The sequence below is a fragment of the Enhydra lutris genome, unplaced genomic scaffold (assembly GCF_002288905.1).
Source record: "Enhydra lutris kenyoni isolate GAN:26980312 unplaced genomic scaffold, ASM228890v2 scaffoldscaffold119, whole genome shotgun sequence".
In the NCBI taxonomy this organism is placed as follows: domain Eukaryota; kingdom Metazoa; phylum Chordata; class Mammalia; order Carnivora; family Mustelidae; genus Enhydra; species Enhydra lutris.
Genome location: NW_019154203.1, coordinates 903,121 through 924,375, shown reverse-complemented (window position 1 = coordinate 924,375; position 21,255 = coordinate 903,121). Strand labels below are relative to the sequence as shown.

At 37.5% G+C, this 21,255-nt stretch overlaps 1 protein-coding gene across 12 annotated transcripts in view; it reads left to right on the top strand.

The window, feature by feature from the left end:
• Positions 1–21,255, top strand: part of LOC111139808 (HECT, UBA and WWE domain containing 1, E3 ubiquitin protein ligase) — a 166,528-nt gene that overhangs the window by 49,743 nt on the left and 95,530 nt on the right. For 10 of the 12 annotated variants that reach the window (XM_022492219.1, XM_022492210.1, XM_022492221.1 and 7 more), the window contains 12 exons: positions 10,771–10,833; positions 12,721–12,798; positions 13,811–13,858; positions 13,943–14,011; positions 14,502–14,601; positions 15,897–16,018; positions 16,516–16,666; positions 16,802–16,929; positions 17,576–17,716; positions 17,929–18,034; positions 20,181–20,315; positions 20,834–20,935. In XM_022492219.1, the coding sequence (XP_022347927.1) occupies positions 10,771–10,833; positions 12,721–12,798; positions 13,811–13,858; positions 13,943–14,011; positions 14,502–14,601; positions 15,897–16,018; positions 16,516–16,666; positions 16,802–16,929; positions 17,576–17,716; positions 17,929–18,034; positions 20,181–20,315; positions 20,834–20,935 (1,243 nt within the window). The remainder of the gene's footprint in view (positions 1–10,770; positions 10,834–12,720; positions 12,799–13,810; positions 13,859–13,942; positions 14,012–14,501; positions 14,602–15,896; positions 16,019–16,515; positions 16,667–16,801; positions 16,930–17,575; positions 17,717–17,928; positions 18,035–20,180; positions 20,316–20,833; positions 20,936–21,255) is intronic. The other 2 variants (XM_022492213.1, XM_022492220.1) reach the window with 2 other exon arrangements.

Sequence of the window (21,255 nt, the reverse complement as noted above, 5' to 3'; positions counted from 1 at the left end):
TCCTACATTTTTGAAGGATAATTGTGTCAGATCCAGAATTTTTGATTGGCAGTTCTCTTCTTCTAGCACTTGGAATATCTCTTCCTCCATGTACTCTGACCTCCATGGTTTCTGATGAAAAAAAATCAGCTATTAATCTTACTGAGGATCACTTGTACATGACAGTTTCTTTTGCTCTTGCTGCTTTAAGCGTCCCCTGAGTTGGATTTGTAGATCATATCTTTGGTGAAATTTGAGATGATTTTAGCAATTATTTCCATAAATAATTTCTCTGTTCCCCCTTCTCCCCTCTTTCTGGGATTCTCATTATGCATACATTGGTATACTTGATGGGAATCCCACATATCTCTTTGACTTACTTTTGATATTCCTTCTTTCTGCTCTTCCAACTGGGTAATATCAGTTAACCTAGCTTCAAATTTCTTGATATCTTTTCACCTTCCAGTATTTATTTGCAAATATACTTGTCTCAGAATTTTTACAAAAGTAATACATGTTTAGTGTTGAAAGTAAGAAAGTGCACCATCATGTACAAAAAATAAGCAATAGCATTGTGTTCCATATCCTGCTTTTCCCTCCACATAACCCATGGTGAGTATTTTCCCACAGCATTAAATATTTCTTTGAAAATGTAATTTTTAAAATAGAACTACCATATGATCCAGTAATCACATAACTGGGTATTTACCCAAAGAATACAAAACACTAATTCGAGAGGATATATGCATGCTTATGTTAATTGCAGCATTATTTACAGTAGCCAAACTGTGGAAGCAGCACAAGTCCCATGGATGAATGGATAAACAGTGGAAGAATATTCAGCCATAAAAAGAATGAAATCTTGCCATTTGTAACAACATGGATGGAGCTAGAGAGTATAATGCTAAGCGAAATAAGTCAGTCAGAGAAAAACAAATACCATTTGATTTCACTCACGTGGAATTTAAGGAACAAATGAACAAAGGGAAAAAGACAAACCAAAAACCAAACAGATCGCAGCCTGAGGGGAGCTGGGTGAAATAGGTGAAGAGGATTAAGAGTACACTTCTTGGGGGGGTGCCTGTGTGGCTCAGTGGGTTAAAGCCTCTGCCTTCAGCTCAGGTCATGATCTCAGGGTCCTGGGATCAAGCCCGCATCCCACCCCACCCCCCCCCCCGCCCCGGGCCACTTGTGATCTCTGTCAAATAAATAAATAAGATTTTTTTTTTAAAGAGTATACTTCTTGATGAGAACATAATAATACATGAAATTGTTGAATCACTGTATTGTGTACCTGAAAGTAAGTTAATACTGTATGTTAACTGTACTGGAATTAAAATAAAAATTAATAAATGTATTGACTTAAAGATTTAAAAAATAATAAGTTTATTTTAGTACTTTGTAGGAAAATAGAAAATGTAAAGAAAATTTTAAAGATTAGGCGGTAGTCTTGGCTTCAAAACCACCTCCTGGTCCTCCTGAGTTTCCAGAACTGCCCTTCTGTGTCTCTTGGCGAGTACCTCCTCCTGTGCTCAGCCTCTGAGTGTTAGAGTGGCTCAGGGATCCACCCTTGGCTTTCTTGTATAATTGCTGACTCAAAAATCTTTACTGGATATATAATAGATACCTCAGTTGTAATGTGTACAGTATCAGACTTCTGACTTCTCCCGTTTGTTTCCCCCAGGCTCGATCTATTCCATGTACCTGGCCCCTTAACTTTCCTGGACAGTGCTAGGTACACTCTTCCTGCAGGACCTCTACACAGCTATGTTCCCAGTCTATGGCTTGCTCCTTCATCTTTACCACTATCTCTGCAAGGTCTTTCCTAACATCCTGTTTTAAAATTGGAACACCTTGTGTACTCTTTGTCACCCTCTTTGCTTTTATTTTTCTTTATAACACATATTACCTACCACCTGATGTTCTATTTATTTAATTAGGTTAGTTGATTCATACCTCTCCCTGCTTACATCTGCTGGTGAAACACTCAGAAAGTGAATATTTTCATTTTTGTTACTGTCCTTTACAATGCTGTAATTTGTTTGCTTCCTTTTTTATAACCTCTTTGTTGATATTTGATGAAATATTCTCATGGCTTCCTTTAGTTCTTTGTGTATGATCTCCTTTAGCCCTTTGAGCATATCTAAAATTATCTTTGCCTGTTAAGTCGAGTATCTGGATTTAGGAACAGTTTTTGGTTTTTTTCTAGCTTTATTGAAATATAATTGATCTATAACGTGTAAATTTAAGGTTTACAGCATATTGATTTGATATACTTGAATGTTACAAAGTGATTACCATACTAGGATTATCACCTCACATAGTTATTCCTTTTTTGGGGGGAGAACATTTAATATTTACTCTGAGCAACTGATAAATATATAACAGTATTGTTAACTATAGTCACCATGCTATACATTGGATTCCTAGGTCTTACCATAAAACTGGAAGTTTGTACCCTTTGACCAACATCTTTCCATTTGCCCCAGGCCCTAGGCCCTGGCAACCACCATTCTGTTTCTGTGAGTTCAGCTTTTTAAATTCCACATATAAGTGATATGATACAGTAATTGTCTTTCTGTATCTGACTTGACAGAATAATACTCCTGTGTGTGTGTGTCATATTCTTTATCCATTCATCCATAGATGAACACTTAGTCACCATACGTTGTCTAGTGTGAATAATGTTCCAGTTAATAGGAGAGGGCAGATACCTCTTTGATGTCCTGATATCATTTCCTTTGGATATATACCCAGAACTGGGATTGCTGGGTCATATAGTAGTTCTATTTTTAATTTTTTGAGGATAGCATTTTTCATAGTAGCTGTACCAATTTACATCCCCACCAACAGTACAAAAGGGTCTCCTTTTCTCCAAATCTTAACCAATACTTGTTATCTCTTGTCTTTTTGATAGTAGTCTAGATTCCAGCAGGTATGAGGCAGTATCTTATTGTGGTTATGATTTGCATTTCCCTGATGAATGTGATACTGAACACTATTTCATATACCTGTTGGCCATTTGTAGGTCTTCTTTGGGAAAATGTGTACTTAAACCCTCTGCCCTTTTTTAAATCATTTTTTGTGTATTGCTGAGTTGTAATGAATTCTTTTAGTGTTCTCTCCCTTGTTTTTTGCCTTTGTTGCTTGTACTAATGGTATCCAAGAAAAGTAATTGCCAAGACCAGTGTCAGGGAGCTTTTACTGTTTTCTTCTAGTAGTTTTACAGTTTCAGGTCTCATGTTGAAGTCTTTAATCCATTTCAGGTTTATTTTTTTGAGGGGTAAAAGGAAAGGAGTACATTTTCATTTTTCTGCATTTTGTTATCCAGTTTTCCCAGCACCATTTAGCAAAGAGTCTGTGCTTTCCCCCATTGATTATTCTTGGATCCCTGTCAAATATTAGTTGACCATATATATGATGGTTTATTTCTGGGCTCTTGTTTCTGTTTTGTTGGTGTATTTGTCTGTGTTTATGTCAATACCATACTGTTTTATTGCTCTAGCTTTGTAATGTTTGAAAGCTAGCGTGATACCGCTAGCTTTGCGGTTCCTTCTCAAGATTGTGTTAGCTATTTAGGGTTTTTTGTGGTTTCATGTAAATTTGAGGATTTTTTTTTTCTATTTCTCTGAAAAAATGTCATTGGAATTTTAAATAGCAATTACATGAATCTGTAGATGGCCCTTGGATTCTGTGGACATTTTAACATTCTTGTGATTCATGAACACAGGATATCTTTCCATTTGTGTCTTTAATTTCTTTCATCAGTGTTTTATAGTTTTCAATATACAGGTCTTTCACCTTGCTTAAATTTCTTGCTCTTTCTGGTGCTACTATAAATGGGATTGTTTTCCTTTTTAACTTTTTTTGGGGGGAGTGGAGAGTGAGCAGGAGTGGGGCAGGGATGGGCAGAGGGAAAAGGGGAGAAACCCAAGAATCCCAAGCAGGCTACACACCCAGCACAGAGCCCACCCTGGGGCTCAGTCTCACAACCCTGAGATCATGACTTGAGCTGAAATTAAAGAGCTGGATGTTTAACCAGCTGAGCCACTCAGGTGCCCAGGGATTGTTTTCCTAGAAATTTCTTTTTCATATAGTTTATTGTTAATGTATAGAAATGTGGCTGATTTCTGTACATTGATTTTATATCCTGCAACTTTGCTGAATTTATTCTAACAGGTTTTTTTTGTGTGGTTTTTAAGGGTTTTTTTTAATGCATAAGATATCACTTATAAATGGAGACAGTTTTACTTCTTGTTTTCTGAAATGGATGCCTTTTATTTCTTTTCTTACCTAATTGTTCTGGCTAGGACTTCTAGTACTATAATTGAATAGGAGTGTTAAGAGTGGGCACCCTTGTCTTGTTCAGGATCTTAGAGGGAGAGCTTTCGTCTTCTTACCATTTGAGTATGATGTTAGCTATGGACTTGTCACATATGGCCTTTATTAAAATGTTGAGCTGTGTTCCTTCTGTACCTCGTTTTTGACTTTTTATCATGAAAGAATATTGACTTTTTGTCATTTTTTTTCAGCATCTATTGATATCTTGGATTTTTGTCTTTTATTCTCTTAATGTGGTATGTCATATTTATTGGCATGTATATGATGAACAGTCATTGCATCCCAAGGATTAATCCCACTTGATAATTGTGTATGACATTTTAATGTACTGTTTCAATTTTTTTGCCAGTATTTTGATGACAGTTTTTGTGTCTTCATTTATCAGGGATGATACAGCCTGTTTTCTTGTAGTGTCCTTATCTGGCTTTGCTATCAGGGTAATTTTGGCCTCTTAAAATGAGTTTGGAAGTCTGGCCTCTTCAATTTTTTGGTAAGAAATTGAGAAGGATTGGTGTTAATTCTTTAAATGTTTGGTGAATATATACCAGAAAAACCATCTGGTCCTAGCCTTTTCTGTATTGGGTATGTTTTGATTACTGATTTAATCTTCTTTACTCATTATCGGTTTCTTCTGATTTTCTGTTTCTTCATTATCCACTATTGTAAGTTCTGTTTCTAAGAAATTTTCCAGTTCTTACAGGTCATGCAATATGTTGGCAATTTGTTCGTATATAGTTTCTTTTTTTTTTTTACTAAGTTTTTAAATTCTAATTCCACTATAGCTAACATACAGTGTTTTATTAGTTTCAGGAATACAGTATAGTAATTCAACAACTCTTATAGAATTTATTTTTTTTAAGATTTTTTATTTATTTATTTGACAGACAGAGATCACGAGGAGACAGAAAGGCAGGCAGAGAGAGAGGAAGGGAAGCAGGTTCCCCACTGAGCAGAGAGCCCGACGCGGGGCTCGATCCCAGGACTCTGGGATCATGACCCGAGCTGAAGGCAGAGGCTTTAACCCACTGAGCCACCCAGGCGCCCCAACAGCTCTTCACATTACTCAGTGCTCATCATAAGTGTGCTCTTACGCCCCACGACCTATTTCACCCATCTCTCTCCCCACCTCCCAACCAGTAACCATCAGTTTGTTCTCTATAATGAAGACTTTCTTGGTTTGTGTCTCTCTCCTTTTTTTCCCCTTTGCTTATTTTGTTTCTTAAATTCCACTTACAGGTGAAATAATTTCACTTATCCTTTCTATCTTAATCTTTTCTATCTATGTGGTATCATTTGTAATGTCTCCTCATTTCTGATTTAAGTTTTCACTCTTATTTTCTTAGTCTATCTAGAATTTCATCTATTTCGTTTATCTTTTCAAAGAAACCCTTGGTTGTTTTGTTTTTGGTTTTTTGGGGGAGTCTCTATTTCATTTATTTCTGCTGTGATCATTGTTACTTCCCCGCCTTCTCCTAACTTCAGGATTCGTTTGTTCTTTTGTATCCTTGAGTTATAAAGTTAGGTTGTGTATTTAAGATCTTTCTTGTTTTTTACTATAGTCATTTATCCCTATAAACTTCTCTCTTAGTTCTACTATTGGTGCATCCCATAAGTTTTGATAGGTTTCCATTGTCTTTTGTCCTGGTATTTTTAAATTTCCCTTTTGACTTCTTTTTTTTTTTTTTTTTTTTTGAGTCATTAGTTCTTCACAAGTGTATTGTTTAGTTTCCACATATTGTGAATTTTCCAGTTTTCCTCCTGTTAATTGATTTCTAATTTTATACCATTGTGGTTAGGAAAGATACTTGGTGTAATTTCAGTCTCTTAAATGTGCTAAGACTTATTTTGTAACTTACTGTGTAATCTATGTGGAAGAATGTTCTATGTGCAGTTGAGAAGAGTGTGTATTCTGTTCAGTGAAATGTTCTGTATATTCCTTGTAGGTTGCCATTTGCAATAATATGGATGGAGCTTTCTAGAAAGTATTACGCTAAGTGAAATAAGTCAGAGAAAGACAAATACCATATGATTTCAGTATTTGTGGAATTTAAGAAACAAAACAAGCAAAGGGAAAAGATAGGCAAACCAAGAAACACACTCTTATCTATAGAGAACAAACTGATGGTTACGGGGGGGTTGGGTTAAATAGGTAATAGGGATTAAGGAGTACACTTGTGATGAGCATTGACTGGCTGTTGAATGAAAGTGTTGAATCATTATATTGTACACCTGAAACTAATATTCCACTGTATTAACTGGAATTTAAATAAAAACTTTTTTTAAAAGGTATAGTTTAAATTCAACATTTCCTTATATTCTGTTGGGACAGTTTATCCATTGGTGAAAAAGTAGAGTATTGACATCCCCTATCATTAGCTATTATTAATCTGTTTCTCCCTTCAGATCTGTTAGTATTTGCTTTTAATGTATTTGGGTGCTCCAGTATTGTATGTATATAATTTACAATTGCTATATACTCTTTGAATTAACCCCTTTATCATTATATAATGACCTTCTTTGTCTCTTTTTTTTTAAGATCTTATTTATTTATTTGACACAGATCACAAGTAGGCAGAGAGGCAGGCAGAGAGAGGGGAAAGCAGGCTCCCTGCTGAGCAGAGAGCCCGATGGTGGGGCTCAATCCCAGGACCCTGGGATCATGACCCGAGCCAAAGGCAGAGGTTTAACCCACTGAGCCACCCAGGCACCCCTCTTTGTCTCTTGTTACAGGTTTTAAGTAAAAGTATTTTGTCTGATACAAGTACAGCTACCCATGCTCTCCTTCTCTTTCTATTGCATAGAATATCTTTTCCATTCTTTCACTTTGAGTCTACATGTATCCTTAAAGCCAGAGTGAGTCCCTTGTAAGCTGCTGAGACTTTGTTTAAATTTTATTTAAATTCAATTAATTAACATATATATTATTTGTTTTGGGGGTACAGGTCTGTAATTCATCAGTCTTATATAATATCCAGTGCTCTTTACAACAGATACCCTCCCCAGTGTCCATCACCCACTTAGCCCAACCCTCTACCCCTCTCTACTCCAGCAGCCCCTCTCTACTCCAGCAACCTCCATAAGAGCCCTTATGCTTTGTCTCCCTCTCTGCGTTTGTCTTGTTTCATTTTTTTCTCTCTTCCCCTCTGATCCTCTGCCTTGTTTCTTAAATTCCACATATCAGTGAGATCATATGATAATTGTCTTTCTCTGATTTACTTATTTCACTTAGTATAATACCCTCTAGTTCATCCATGTTGTTGCAAATGGCAAGATTTCGTTTTTGATGGCTGCATAATATTCCTGTGTGTGTGTGTGTGTGTGTGTGTGTGTGTGTGTGTGTATTTATATACCACATCTTTATCCGTTCATCTGTCAATGGACATCTGGGCTCTTTCCATAATTTAGCAACATTGATGCCATAAACATTGGGGTGCAGGTGACCCTTCAGATCACTACATTTGTATCTTTGGGGTAAATATCCAGTAGTGCAGTTGCTGGGTTGTAGGGTAGCTTTATTTTCAACTTTTGGAGGAACCTCCATACTATTTTCCAGAGTGGCTGCACCAGCTAGAAGGGTTCCCTTTCTCCACATCCTTGCCAACGTCTGTTGTTTCCTGATTTGTTAGTTTTAGCCATTCTGACTGATATAAGGTGGTATCTCATTGTGGTTTTGATTTGTATTCCCCTGGTACCAAGTGATGTTGAGTACTTTTTCTTGTGTCTTTTGGATGTCGTCTTTGGAGAAATGTCTCTTCATGTCTTCTGCCCATTTCTTGATTGGTTTTGTTTTTTTAATCCATCCAGCCATACCGTGCCTTTTAATTGGAAAATCAACACATCTGCATTTAGAGTAATTATTGATAGGCGAGGACTTAGTAATGCCATCTTATTGTTTTCTGGCTGTTCTGTATTTTCCTGTCCTTTATTCCTCTCTCCCTGCCTTTCTTTGTGAATTGATGGTTTCCCATAGTAGTATGCTTTGATTCCTTTTTGTTTATCTTTTTTCTGTCTAATCTAGGTTTTTGTTTTGTGGTTACCATGAGCTTTACATAAAACATAGATAAGTCTTTTTTAAGCTGATGACAACTTTGGTCACACACAGATACTCTACCCTTTAACTTCCCCCAACCTTATTTTATGTTTTTAATGTTCAGCTTACCTCTTCTCAAATTGTATATTCATTAATAAATTATTTTAGCTCTTAATGTTTTTTAATATTTTTGTCCTTTGGACTTTATCATCCATGGGTGATCATTTGTTTGTTTTGTTAGTTTTTCCAAACCCTTTTGTCAGGGTTGACTTTCAATAGATCACAGTGAGGATTCTGCTCTCCCAACCCAGAAGCAGGTCATCTATGAATGGTTTAGCTCCAGGTTCCCACAAATGTGCGTTGTGTGACAGGCAAGGGGGCAGCCCTCTTTCTGGCCATATCCCATTTCCTGGGATGAGCAGCTATAAGCACCAGACCCTGGTCCCAACAGGTGGCAGGGACGGTGGGGGACTGGCTGTCTGAGGCCAGCTGAGGCCCCATGACCCTGCCGTATTATTATTCTGCCTGGGCGGGATCCTGACTTAGAGGCATTCAGTCATAATCCCACAAATCATACCTTCGCCCATGGGTGATTCTTTAAGACCATGTTCTCCTGGGGCTTCTCAGAGTGGCAATAGCTGGTTCATAGGCCACTGCAGGGTGTGTAGCTGGGACCAAGGTCTTTTAAGTCTATTACCCAGTAGGCAATTGGGTGGGACTCTTCACCACCCCCATCCTTGGGTTTATGGGGCTAAGTTCCCCAACTCCAGCAAAGGCACTTTTGTTCATGGGTGGATGCCAGTTGCTGCATAGGGGCAGTGAGATATGTCTTATTTGGCCATAATGCTGACATCACTGCTCATGCTCATGTTGCTGTAATTTCTTTTTCCTTTGTGTGTTTCATAGTCTTGTTTCTTTGTATACCTCATAGGTTTTTTTTTGTTGTTGAATGGTGGACATTTTTAATATTATAATGTGGCAACTTTGGAAATCAAATTCTCACTCTTCACCAGGGTTTGTTGTTATGGTTTGTTGTTGTTTCTTTAGACTTTCCTGACCTGATTTCATAATTATATGATCATCAGAATCTATGCTCTTAGATTAGTGGTTAGCTAGTGATTTGCCTTAAACTCCTGAACAAAAAAAATACATACTTCCCTTCCCCCACCCCAGTCTTTGCACAGGTAGGTTCTGTGTATATGTTAGTATCTTCAGTGGCAATACTCATATCTTCACTGCTTAACCAGGATGTTTACAAACTCTGCCTTAGCCTTCACTTGTGACTTGAACAGAGCCTGATGACCACCCAGGCATGTAGAACTTAGGGCTTTCTCGGGTCTTTCCTGAGAATGTGCTTAACCTTGGGCATACACGTGGCCTCCTAGATTCCCAGGAGTCTGTGAAACTTTTCCAAGCTCTTATTCTCCGAAGCATCTCACACCCTAGCCTTTTCCCCTCAAGCTTTTCAGTTTGTCTGTTGTTGAACGCAATTGTTTGCCTTGTCCCATGAAGCAGGGATTAATGCATTTGCTATTTAATGTTTTCAACAAATGTTCACCCCACCCTTGGGAGCATTCCAAATCAAGCAAAAATGTTTGATATCTCAAGCACTGTTGAATATGCAAGCTAGTTTATTAAGCAAGAATATATGGCTGGAGGTGTGGGTTTGAAGGCCAGTTAATAGTGCACAATTTAGTCATTCTCCCCCATTACCTTAGAGGCTAGTATTGATGAGTTTTTAGACTTTGTGGTGGCAGAGCTTAGTAGGAGTAAGCAGTAGAGTCTTCTGCTTTGCAACTTGGTTCATGCTTAAAAATGGGACTGTATGGATGGGGTGCCTGGGTGGCTCAGTGGGTTAAGCTTCTGCCTCCAGCTCAGGCCATGATCTCAGGGTCTTGGGATCGAGCCCCGTGTCTGCTTCTCTCCTCAGCAGGGAGCCTGCTTCCTCCTCTCTCTCTGTCTGCCTCTCTGTCTACTTGTGATCTCTCTCTGTCAGAGAAATAAATAAAATCTTAAAAAAAAAGTGGGACTGTGGAGCATGTGATTCCTCACTGTAGTGAAGAAGGTGATACAAGCTGAGAGCATGGAAAGCATAATAGAATACTGAAGGCCTGATGGGATAAAACTGACCTGTTAGCAAGTATGACAACAGGCATTTACAGTGCAATAGTTGCTTATGTTCTTCCCAATAGCATCCTTACAGAACAGTGAAATTGATCTCATTGGAGAAATCACCTTTAGGCAGACCATCTTGCCTTGAGTCTTAAGTCCTTGCTTCTGTTTGCTCCCTCTGTTGGTTGGACTTTTCACAGTGGATGTCTTCTCAACACCGTATTCCAGGCAGCCACATACTCTTAAATATTTTATACACAGGGCTAACTTTAAGCACTATTTTAACACTGTCTTTTTCCTTTTTTAAGAGTTGGGGTGGAAAGGAGAATGGCTTTGGACTTGCAGAATGTTGTAGAGACTTGCATATGATGGTAAGTAATTCTGGGGTATTGGTGTCTTTTGGCAGAGTTATGTGTGGTCTCTTTTTGAGCCTTACTTTATGGTGAGGCTCAAGTATATGGTATATTAAGTTGCCACTTCAAATCAGGACCTTTGAGGAACCTGAGCTCAATTGAGACATAACACACCTCATCTAGAAATGCTTGGGCCTTCAATGTGCTGACAGTAGGAAGAATCTCAGAAACACAGTGTATCTTCATACCCAGCTCTTGAGTAGGAAGCTGTATTTGGTAAATAGGTTTGAAAGTGTTGAAAAATCCCAGAAAGTGTATTCGTTTGCATTCTCTTACTGGAACTGTTGGAACTCTGGGCAGTATAGCATGGTTTTTAAGAATGGATGCTTGGGGAATAGTCCTGCCATGAAGGTTATTGAGAACTTAAAATGTTCTGTGTGTTTTACATGTTTACTCTTCATGTTCTGTCCTTCTCATACCTTTCATCCATGCTTTGGATAAAAGGTTAGGCCATCCTCCCTTCTGCTTTGATAGGTTGTTTTGGAACCACAAGGCACAATTGGATTTGTTAAAAACAGTTCTGTGCCAAGAAGCAATTATATTTTCCAACAGATGTTGCTATTTTTGTCAGTTTGTCAGGCACAGGACAGATAGCTGCAATGAAATTTAGTGAATTTATCTTAGCAAGCTTTCCCCCCCTGGGAAAATGGGGTTTTTTCTGGTCGAAGAAAACTACAAATTAAATTACTTGCCTGCCTTAGTTGGTATACTTTCTTCAGTATGTGTTATATGAATGAATATTGGGTAATATGGAGGTTAGTGTTTTCTATTTAATAAAGCTACATAAATCTTAAAGAGTATTCAGCTTGGAATTCTAATTAAGAGAAAATAACTTTCATCTTAAAGTTGGTTAATTCTGAGCCTCCTTTTGTATATCAAGCTTGTTCTTTACCCTTTGTCAAAACAGTGTGATAACACTGTACTGTTTGTATGATGTCTGTCTGGGGCCCAGTCTATGTTAAGAAATCACACATCCTTTTATTTACTGATATTTGGTATATCATTGAGACTTTGAAAAATATGCGTACTTTAAAAGGAAGTAATACATATGCATGTTTTTAAAAATACATATATACATGCAATTTTAAAATAATTGCATACTGTAATTCTTTCAATTTAAAAAATTATTATATATAATTAATAATTTAATTATACAATAATTCTCCATTTCAGAGGCAACCACTGCTACTGGTTTCTTTTAAGGATTCATTTTAATGGGCATGCTGTTGTCATCTTAATTTTGTTTTTGCTTTTCAGAGTTAAAGTGGATTTTTGTCATGTTCTGGTTTATATTGACTTGGTATTCACCTATGCAGAAAAGCATTTTGAGACCATGGGAAGTGGTGTAGAATGGTATGAAAGGGTATTTAAAGAATTAAGAAGGCACACTAATGAAGCACAGTTTGAAAAAATATTTCAAAAGGTGATGATGTACACTAAAGTTTCCATAAAAATGTTCTTTTCCACTTCCAAGTTGGTACTTAGACCCTTGTATTTGTTCTCCGTCCTTTCTTGGATTCTTATTCATTATTGCTTGGCAGACTTGCCTCTCCCTTTCCTCTTGAGAATAGCCACAGTCTAATTCTGACTTAATTCTATCTCTTGAAAGAAAGGGCAGCTGATAACTTATAAGTAAGAAACGTGAAGGCTTTTGGAGGTCTGGTCGCCATCCTCCTGATTTTGTGTTATAAGATATCTGAGCTCTGCTAAGACGAGGGGTGAAGGCACTGTAGCTGCTGACTACACTGCTCATTCTGCTGCTACAATGAGTTGGACAGATGGTTAGGACTTCGGAGGAAGATTTGAGAAGACAGTATCTGAATCTTTCATGTGCTTTATACACAGAAATACCCACCCAGTGCAACTACACTACACTTTGAATTCTATGCAGACCCTGGGGCCGAGGTCAAAATCGAGAAAAGGGTGAGTCTCATTGACTTGTTCTGATAGAGTCTATGATGTACTGTAACTGGGGTTGACTTCTGGGACTCCTCAGTTAAATGAAGGGATGGTTTTGAGCTTCATTGCTGCCCTCCCAAATTAAACATACCTAGTACCTTCTCAGAAATAACTATTCATTGTATGCCCAGCTCTGATAAGTTTGGATCTTACTTATGTTGGAGCTGCTGAAAGACAGGACTCCCCTGTGAGGCATTGCCATGACTTGTGCATTTTTCTCTACTTAGCCAGTTTGTAAGAAGTCTGTATATTGCTTACAAGGTCCTGCTTCAATTATCTAGTCATTCCATATTCTTTGAGGAGGTACTAAAATTCAGTTTTGTATATAAGTAGCTTAGTGAATAGATTTTTTTCTACCTATAGCATAATTTCTAGATCAATGGCGCCCTGAAAACAGCTGTAGTGCATATCTAGAGTGGAAGCCATTTTCATGGATTTGGTCTTTGCTATGAATACAGAGGCTGTGGGAATTAAGTTAGGTTTAAAAAAAGGATAAGGAAGAGAAAAGAGACAAAACAGACAATACAGAGAACAAACTGGTGGTTGCTGGAGTGGAGGTGGGTGGGGGGGTTAAATAATAAAGGGGATTAAAAGTAACCCTTACCATGATGAGCATTGAGTAATGTGTGGAAGTGTTGAATCATTATACTGTACACTTGAAACAAATACAACAGTGTATGTTAATTATACTTCAATTAAAAAATAGAACTTTTAAAAGGGATAAGGAAGAATATTGTGTCTGACTGTGTGCATTATATTTTGATACTGTTGTCTTCAAAGAAGCTTTTTTGAGAATATTCTGTATATAAAATGGGTATTTTGGGGGACTCTAAAGTTACCTTAATTTTAAGAGCATTCAGTTAGGCTTCAACCTAGGGTGACATCTTAGTATTCAGACAGCTCTCTTTTAGTCTTATGGAAAGGGAAGCCAAGGTATTAACATTGACTTCTGACAACTCTATCTTTTTAATTTCAGACAACTAGTAACACACTACATTATATTCACATAGAGCAACTTGACAAGGTAAGAGAAATCTTTGACTGTTGGCCAGTTTCTTAACATTCAGTTTACTTTTTGTTCCTAACCAATTTTTTTTTCCTAATGTAGATTTCAGAAAGCCCTTCTGAAATCATGGAATCGCTTACCAAAATGTACAGCATTCCTAAGGACAAGCAGGTATGATAGGTCCTAATATTTATCTAAAGGGTGTGGATTGTCATCCATGTAGATTAATGGTAATTGTTGGGCTGGGAGACAGCATATCAGAAAGGAAGGAGTCAGATCGATCATGGGTAAATCAGCCTCTGAGCCTTAGTTTCCTCATCTTTTATGAAGCCAACACCTGCTCACTTCCTAGTTAGATTTTTATGAGAATTGAGAAAGACATAAGCTGCTTTACTCATCATGCAAAATGGAGTGTTAGTATCTCAGCACTTTACATATGAAGGAGAAAACATTTAGTTGTGTTTTTTCTGGTCATTCTTACGGTGATAAAATATTTGATTTGATTAATAACAATCAGAACTCTTGCCGAATGTCTTCAGCTTGTTGCCAAGAACTATCAGTATACCGTTTTACCAAATACCCCAGTAGGTAAGATTTAGCCATTAGAAAGTACATTCTCCGTTTTCACTGGTTTCCTAATTTAGGTCTTCTATTCCTGCAGATGCTGTTATTTACACACATACGGCTGGCCCATGGCTTTTCTAATCACAGGAAACGATTACAGGCTGTTCAAGCCAGGCTGCATGCAATATCTATACTAGGTAAGAGACTATAACACTATAAATAACAGGCCCTGATTAGGCAATTTAGACATGATTTCCTTTGAGCTTCATCTATGTCTTTGTTGCTGTGAGGCTTAATTGTAGTTATCTAGGTGGCAAATTAATTTGTAAAATTGCCTGCATTTCTAATGTTCACTATATTCATTATTCTTGAGCTTGTTAATGTTGTATTAGAAAACAGTATAATACTTAACAGATGTATTGCCTGGGTTTAGTCTTGATTTTGGCCCTTTTTCTTTTAGATGGATGTTCAGGTAGTCTTCTCTCCTAGCCCCTATTCGTCCTTTTGCCATTTCATCTTCCTCTTCTGTCCTATCAGTAGTACAATTTTGAAGTTAGAAGATATTAATTAAGAAGTCAATACTGTGCATTTTACTTTTACTTCAGAGTGGTAGAATGGAAAGGACATTGGTTTTGGAATCAGTCCTGGGCTCTCATCTGGATTCTGCAGATGATTAGTGCTACATGTTTATGCTTTTGGCCTGTTTCTTCATTTAATATTGGGATAGCACTTACCTTATAGATACAAGGATTAAATGAAAACCTATAAAGCACCTAGCACAGGCTAGGCACTTAGAAGGTATGAAATGGTAGCTGCTGTTAATATTACCAGCTTTCGTTATGTTACTTGTTTTTCTCCTCTTTTAAACTATGAGTTCTTGAAGTGAAATTCATACTCTTCTTTTTGTACTCACACCTCGCATAACTTCTGGCACATTAATGGATACATGTTTGTTTAACTAAATGAATGTGCTCAAATCCATTAGTTGCACTTCAGGAGACCATGTCTGCTATTACGTCTGTGTGGGATTCATTGAAAGTGGATTATACGCATTCTCAACTTTTACTCCACAGTGTCATTTACAAGTTCCTGACTTAGTCTGCAGTAGTCCAAAATTCTGTTCTTTATAGCCTATATAAGTGTTTCCAATGAAAATCAGAAGTATCACATGAAGAGACTAGTCTTCATGTAAAGTCTATATGAAAGGCATAATAGTTACTCTATCAAGTAGTGATACTATAAAAAATTAGCTCTTCACTTTCTCTTCATACTTCCATTCCCAAAAATCTTTGCTCATGACTACCAGTACTAATAATAGGAGAATCTGTCAATTTGGAGGACATTTAAGGCTTATCACCCTATTTGATCAATCTTCCAAAATTCAGTGATTCTGCCCTCCAATGCTGGTTGGAAGGGAATCTTTTCCCAGAATCAGTAGGTGCCAAAGGTTTGTCATTGGGCAGTGGCTTGACCACTGCCTTCTTGCCTAAAGTGTTTATTTCTCCTTTTGCAGTGTATTCCAATGCCTTGCAGGAGTCAGCAAACAGTATCTTATATAATGGGTTGATAGAGGAGTTGGTAGATGTCCTTCAGATAACAGATAAGCAGCTTATGGTAAGTATTAATATTCTAATATGTATGTCAGGCTCCTGTGTATTTTGTTTATTTTCCTTTTTGTTTCTCCCAGGGGTTTAGAATGAGCTCCAAGAGGGGAGTTTAGTTGTTTTACGTCTTCCTCTTTGGATATTTAGCTACAAAGTTAAGGGCTGGATTTTCAATGTTATTCTCAACAGACCTCCATCTACCCCAAACCGTTATCAGTAGAATGACCTTAATTTTGAGTTCTGGATATTAGCAACATGGTTCAATCATCTACCCCCCCCCTTTTTTTAAGATTTATTTTATTTATTTATTTTAGAGTGCGTGGGGGAAGGGGCAGAGAGAGAAGATCTCAAGCTGACTCTGTACTGAGCACAGGACTCAATCTCAAAGCCATGAGATCATGACCCAAGTGGAAATCAAGAGTTGGATGCTTACCTGACTGAGCCACCCAGGTGCCCCTAGTCATCAACTTATTTAATATATCACATGTTTACCTTCTGTTTTCGTAGGAGATTAAAGCTGCTTCTTTACGAACATTAACATCAATTGTCCATTTGGAGAGAACTCCCAAACTCAGCAGTATTATTGACTGTACTGGAACTGCCTCTTACCATGGATTTTTGCCTGTACTTGTGCGGAACTGTATCCAAGCCATGATTGGTAAGTTTTGATGATGATTCTTTTAGCTAGCAGGAACTTCACCCTTGCTTTTATCAGTCTTTGTTTAACATCTTGCCCTCTTAACATCAAATTCTGAGCTTGCTTTTTTTCTGTCTCTCCCAACTTCCCATATAGATCCTTCCATGGATCCATACCCTCACCAGTTTGCCACTGCTCTCTTCTCTTTTTTATACCATCTGGCCAGCTACGATGCTGGTGGTGAAGCCTTGGTCTCCTGTGGAATGATGGAAGCCTTATTGAAGGTGCCTTGTTTTTTTGTTTGGTTTTTTGGGTTTTTTTTTTTAATACATCTGTGGGGAAATCAACTAAGAGCAGGTGTAGAGTTACAAGTTTGGAACGGTTAACAGTGAGAGCAGATAGCATAAGGAAGCTTACCCAGAAAATGTTATTCTTAATTTTTCTAGTTTGGTATTCTAGTTATCTATCTCATTAACAACTTTTAAGTGCAGCTTAGTTATTAAGAATTGATCATAGTGTAGCATGGTCTGAGAGTCAGGAGGCTCCAGGTACTCTCCAGGTACTAGTCAAGACTAGCTATATCTTACCATGACCTTAGGCTGTTACCCCGAAGAAAAAATATGTAAAGGTACTTTGTAAATTGTGCTATTAAGGTACATTGGTTTTACTTTGTGCTTGGCACTGGACACCAGCTTTTTTCTCCCTGAATATTTTATTTAAACCTGAAAAGTAATTTTATGTCCCCATTATCTCAGGAGGTTGAGTCCCAGAAGTAATAGAGCTATCATTTGACAAATACCTATTTTTTTTCTCCCACACAGTACTTGCCTCCTTGAGACCCTAGACTGCTTGTTTCCAAAAGAATACATTATTCACAGTTTTGTGTCTTTTCTTTTGATTGGCTTTGTCTTTTTTTTCTCTCCTCAATAGGTTATAAAGTTTCTTGGCGATGAACAAGACCAGATAACATTTGTCACCAGAGCTGTTAGAGTGGTTGACCTCATCACCAACCTGGACATGGCAGCTTTTCAATCCCATAGTGGACTTTCTATCTTCATTTATAGACTCGAGGTATTATTATACAAGGAGTACTTGGCATAGACATACCCAGCCAGTAAGAGATGAACCTAGGAAGTATCCTAATAACGCTAAAGAGTCATCTTAGCCCTTTTCTGTTTTTAGAAACCAATTTTATAATCTGCCTGTGACATTCTTTCATTATAATTATTTTTAACTCCTGGTATATATGTAGGATTTTCTTACTACTTTTCCCTTGATTGTAGCATGAAGTAGATTTGTGTCGGAAAGAATGTCCATTTGTGATCAAGCCAAAGATCCAGAGACCCAGTACTACACAAGAAGGAGAAGAAATGGAAACTGATATGGATGGTAATTAACAGTTACTAAGTCAGTATTTTTGTGCTTGGCATTTTCTTATCATCCAGCCCCAATTTTCATTCTTCCTCCTCATAAATTCCAAAGTGCATAAGTGAGTTGAGTGTGTATTTTCAGCAACAAAGCAGTATTTTTCTACATAAGTAATTTGTATATTTTTTATGAGGATAATTATAAAAGGAGGAGGCACAAGTTGTTGGGAATAGCAGTGGAAAGTGAAGCAGATGGTAGAGCTGCAGTAGAGCGCTACAGTCACTCTATGGGATGTTAATCTGTTTTATTTCAAGACTTAATAGCTGTTTTCTAAATATTGGTTCATTATCTTCCTATTCCCACTAAAATGTAAGCTCCATGAGATCAGGATACTATTTTGTTCACTGCTCTATCTTCAGCAGTGCCTGATATATCATAGGTGTTTAAATAATGTGTTTGAGAAAGATAAGGAGAGTGTAGACTCTAAAATGGAAACTATCAGGTTATTTTGAGAAGGAAGAGGAAACTGAAGAAGTTGTTGGATAGGGAACATATTTTAAATCATAAAGTCAAAAAGCTAGATAACCAGATATTCTTAATCTTTGGGTGCATCATCATGTGTGTCTTTTTTTTTTTTTACACTCTCCCTGCCCCCCCATGCATAATTCATAGTAATAGTAATAAAAGCAAAAACCATTCCCCAAAACAGCTTTCTTAGAATTCAGATTCTTACCTTGATGACCCAGGATGTCATTACATGAATCTGTTATCATGCTTATGATAAAGGTACCAGAATTCATAATGGTTTCATTCTTAACACTCAGTACCCATAGGATGCTGTTCCTTCTTTTCTGTTATCTTTCCTGAACACAGTTCTTTACATGCATTGTTGCCCCTAGAAACTCCTTTACCCAGTTTCTGTCTCTGGTTTATTGTGGGCAAGCTGGCATTTGAGTTAATGGGTGAGATCCCAGAGTGTTGATTAAAATTGACATCTACTAAATAGAAGACTATTTAAGAGCCTCATTGTTTATTATAAATCAGGTGTTATCAAACTTGAATATGCATAAGAATATATTAAAGTGCTTGCTGAAGATGTAGATCTCAGGTGCACCTGGGTGGCTCAGTTGGTTAGGCGTCCAACTCTTAATTTCAGTTCAGGTCATGATCTCGGTATCCTGAGATTGAGGCCCACATCAGGTTCTGTGTTCATTGTGGAGTCTGCTTGAGATTCTCTCTCCCTCCCCCCCACACCCTGACTTGTGCACTCGTGTTCTCTCTCTCAAAATAAATAAAATTTTTAAAAAGTTATAGACCTCATCTGCAATGTTTGAATCAGAAGTGTGCAAGTGTAGACCAGAAAGATCCACACTTTAAAAAAATTTTTTTAAGATTTTATTTATTTAGAGAGAGCATGTATAAGTTGGTGGGTGGGGACAGGAGAGGGAGAGAGAGAATCTCAAGCAGGCTCCCTGTGGAGTGCAGAGCCCTACTTGGGGCATGACCCCATAACCCTGAAGATCGTGACCTGAGCTGAAAACAAGAGTTGGACTCTTAAACAACTGAGCCACTCAGGCATCCCAGGAAATCCACATTTTTAATAACTAATCCAGGTGATTCTGATGTATTTGTAGAGGAAACTTTATATTCTATAAAAGGGTTACAAAACTGTGAGTTTGTGCTGCCTTTATATAAGTAGGCACAAGTATATATGTTTGTGTATGTATAAAAAGGTTGGAAGAAAGTATTTCCAGTGTAAACAGTGGTTTAATACTGTAGGAACTGTATTATATTTTATAAATTGTAAGAAGTAATTATGTATTTTGTACTTCATTAAAATTAGAAAAAGCTTTACCATAGTCTGCTACCCACCAGTAGTGTGTGAAATTGCATGTTTTACTTACCATTGTTTCTCCTCCCACATTTGGTGGGTGAGAAATATTGAAGGGGATTTCTTTTGAAGGATTGTTTTTAACTTGCATTTCTTAAATAACTAGTGCTGTTAAATATTTCTCTATTTGTGGAAAGCTTACATTTTTATTTTGAGTTTCGATATCATCTGTCACCATTTTTTGTATCATTTATCTCACCTTAATGGGAAAAAAATTCTCATTCTTTTGGCGGTGCTTTATTCTAACAAGTTTCTTTATCATAACTTTTACTTTAGTTACAGATGTGACTATGGAAAGTAGTCCAGGCTCATCCATCTCTGTGGAGCACCGGCTAGATGTTGAATTAAGGACATCAAGTTCTAGCAGCAGCACTAGCATCTCCTCTGGCTCTGGCCCTGGCCCTCGTCCTGGTGGGTAGACAAATAGATACACAGTCTTTCACAGTGAATTACTAAGCTAGTCAAGGAGGTACTTTGGGAACAGCTTTAGTGATACATTTGGAGGTTTGCTTCTTAGGACTATGCATGTTACTTTGCCATTTTGGTATCCATTTTCTCATATTAACATTTATTTCATAGCATTTCATAGTTTTTCAACTGTTCACATGTTGATTATTTTATCAAAGCACCCATGTCAGCAGATAATATCTAAAACAGAAACTGAGGATCCCAGAGTTAATCTTTTTACTTGCACTTTTACTTCAGTCTTTTCCTTTTAGTATTAGTTTTGTGTAGCCCTTGGTGATTTATTTTCCCCATTTTTAAAGCTTAGTAAGTAAGTACTCTTCCCAGCATCCAGAGATCTCATTTTGACTGTCTGCTGGTGTTGATACAGTGTATATGCTTCTCTTAAAAATTTGTTTTATGTGCCTACTCATTGTGGTCTGATGGTGAACTCAGTATAATCCTCCATCTTTCTCTCTTGCCAGGAGTCCAGTGTATTCCACAAAGAGCAGCACTTCTCAAATCCATGTTGAATTTCCTCAAGAAGGCCATTCAAGACCCAGCTTTCTCAGATGGCATACGACATGGTATTTGATTTTAGATTCTTTCTTGAAGGATGTTTGACTCTCTCCAAGGATTAGTTCTTTCGATACTGATGCTACTCTTGTTTTATAAGACAGGCTTAAGAAAAGGCATGCCATGCTTTTAGTCTTTTAGTGTCACTTTTCCTAGACCTAAGGATTCGCTAGCTATTTTCATAATGATTCACCTATTTTTTTCCTTTTTCAGCTTTTGACTCTGTGCTCACTTCCAGCCTGCTACTCCACTTTGTCTGTGTCTGTATTCTTTTGTTCTTTGACCCACTGTTAAGAGGCTATTTCATGGACAAGGAATAAATAATAAAATA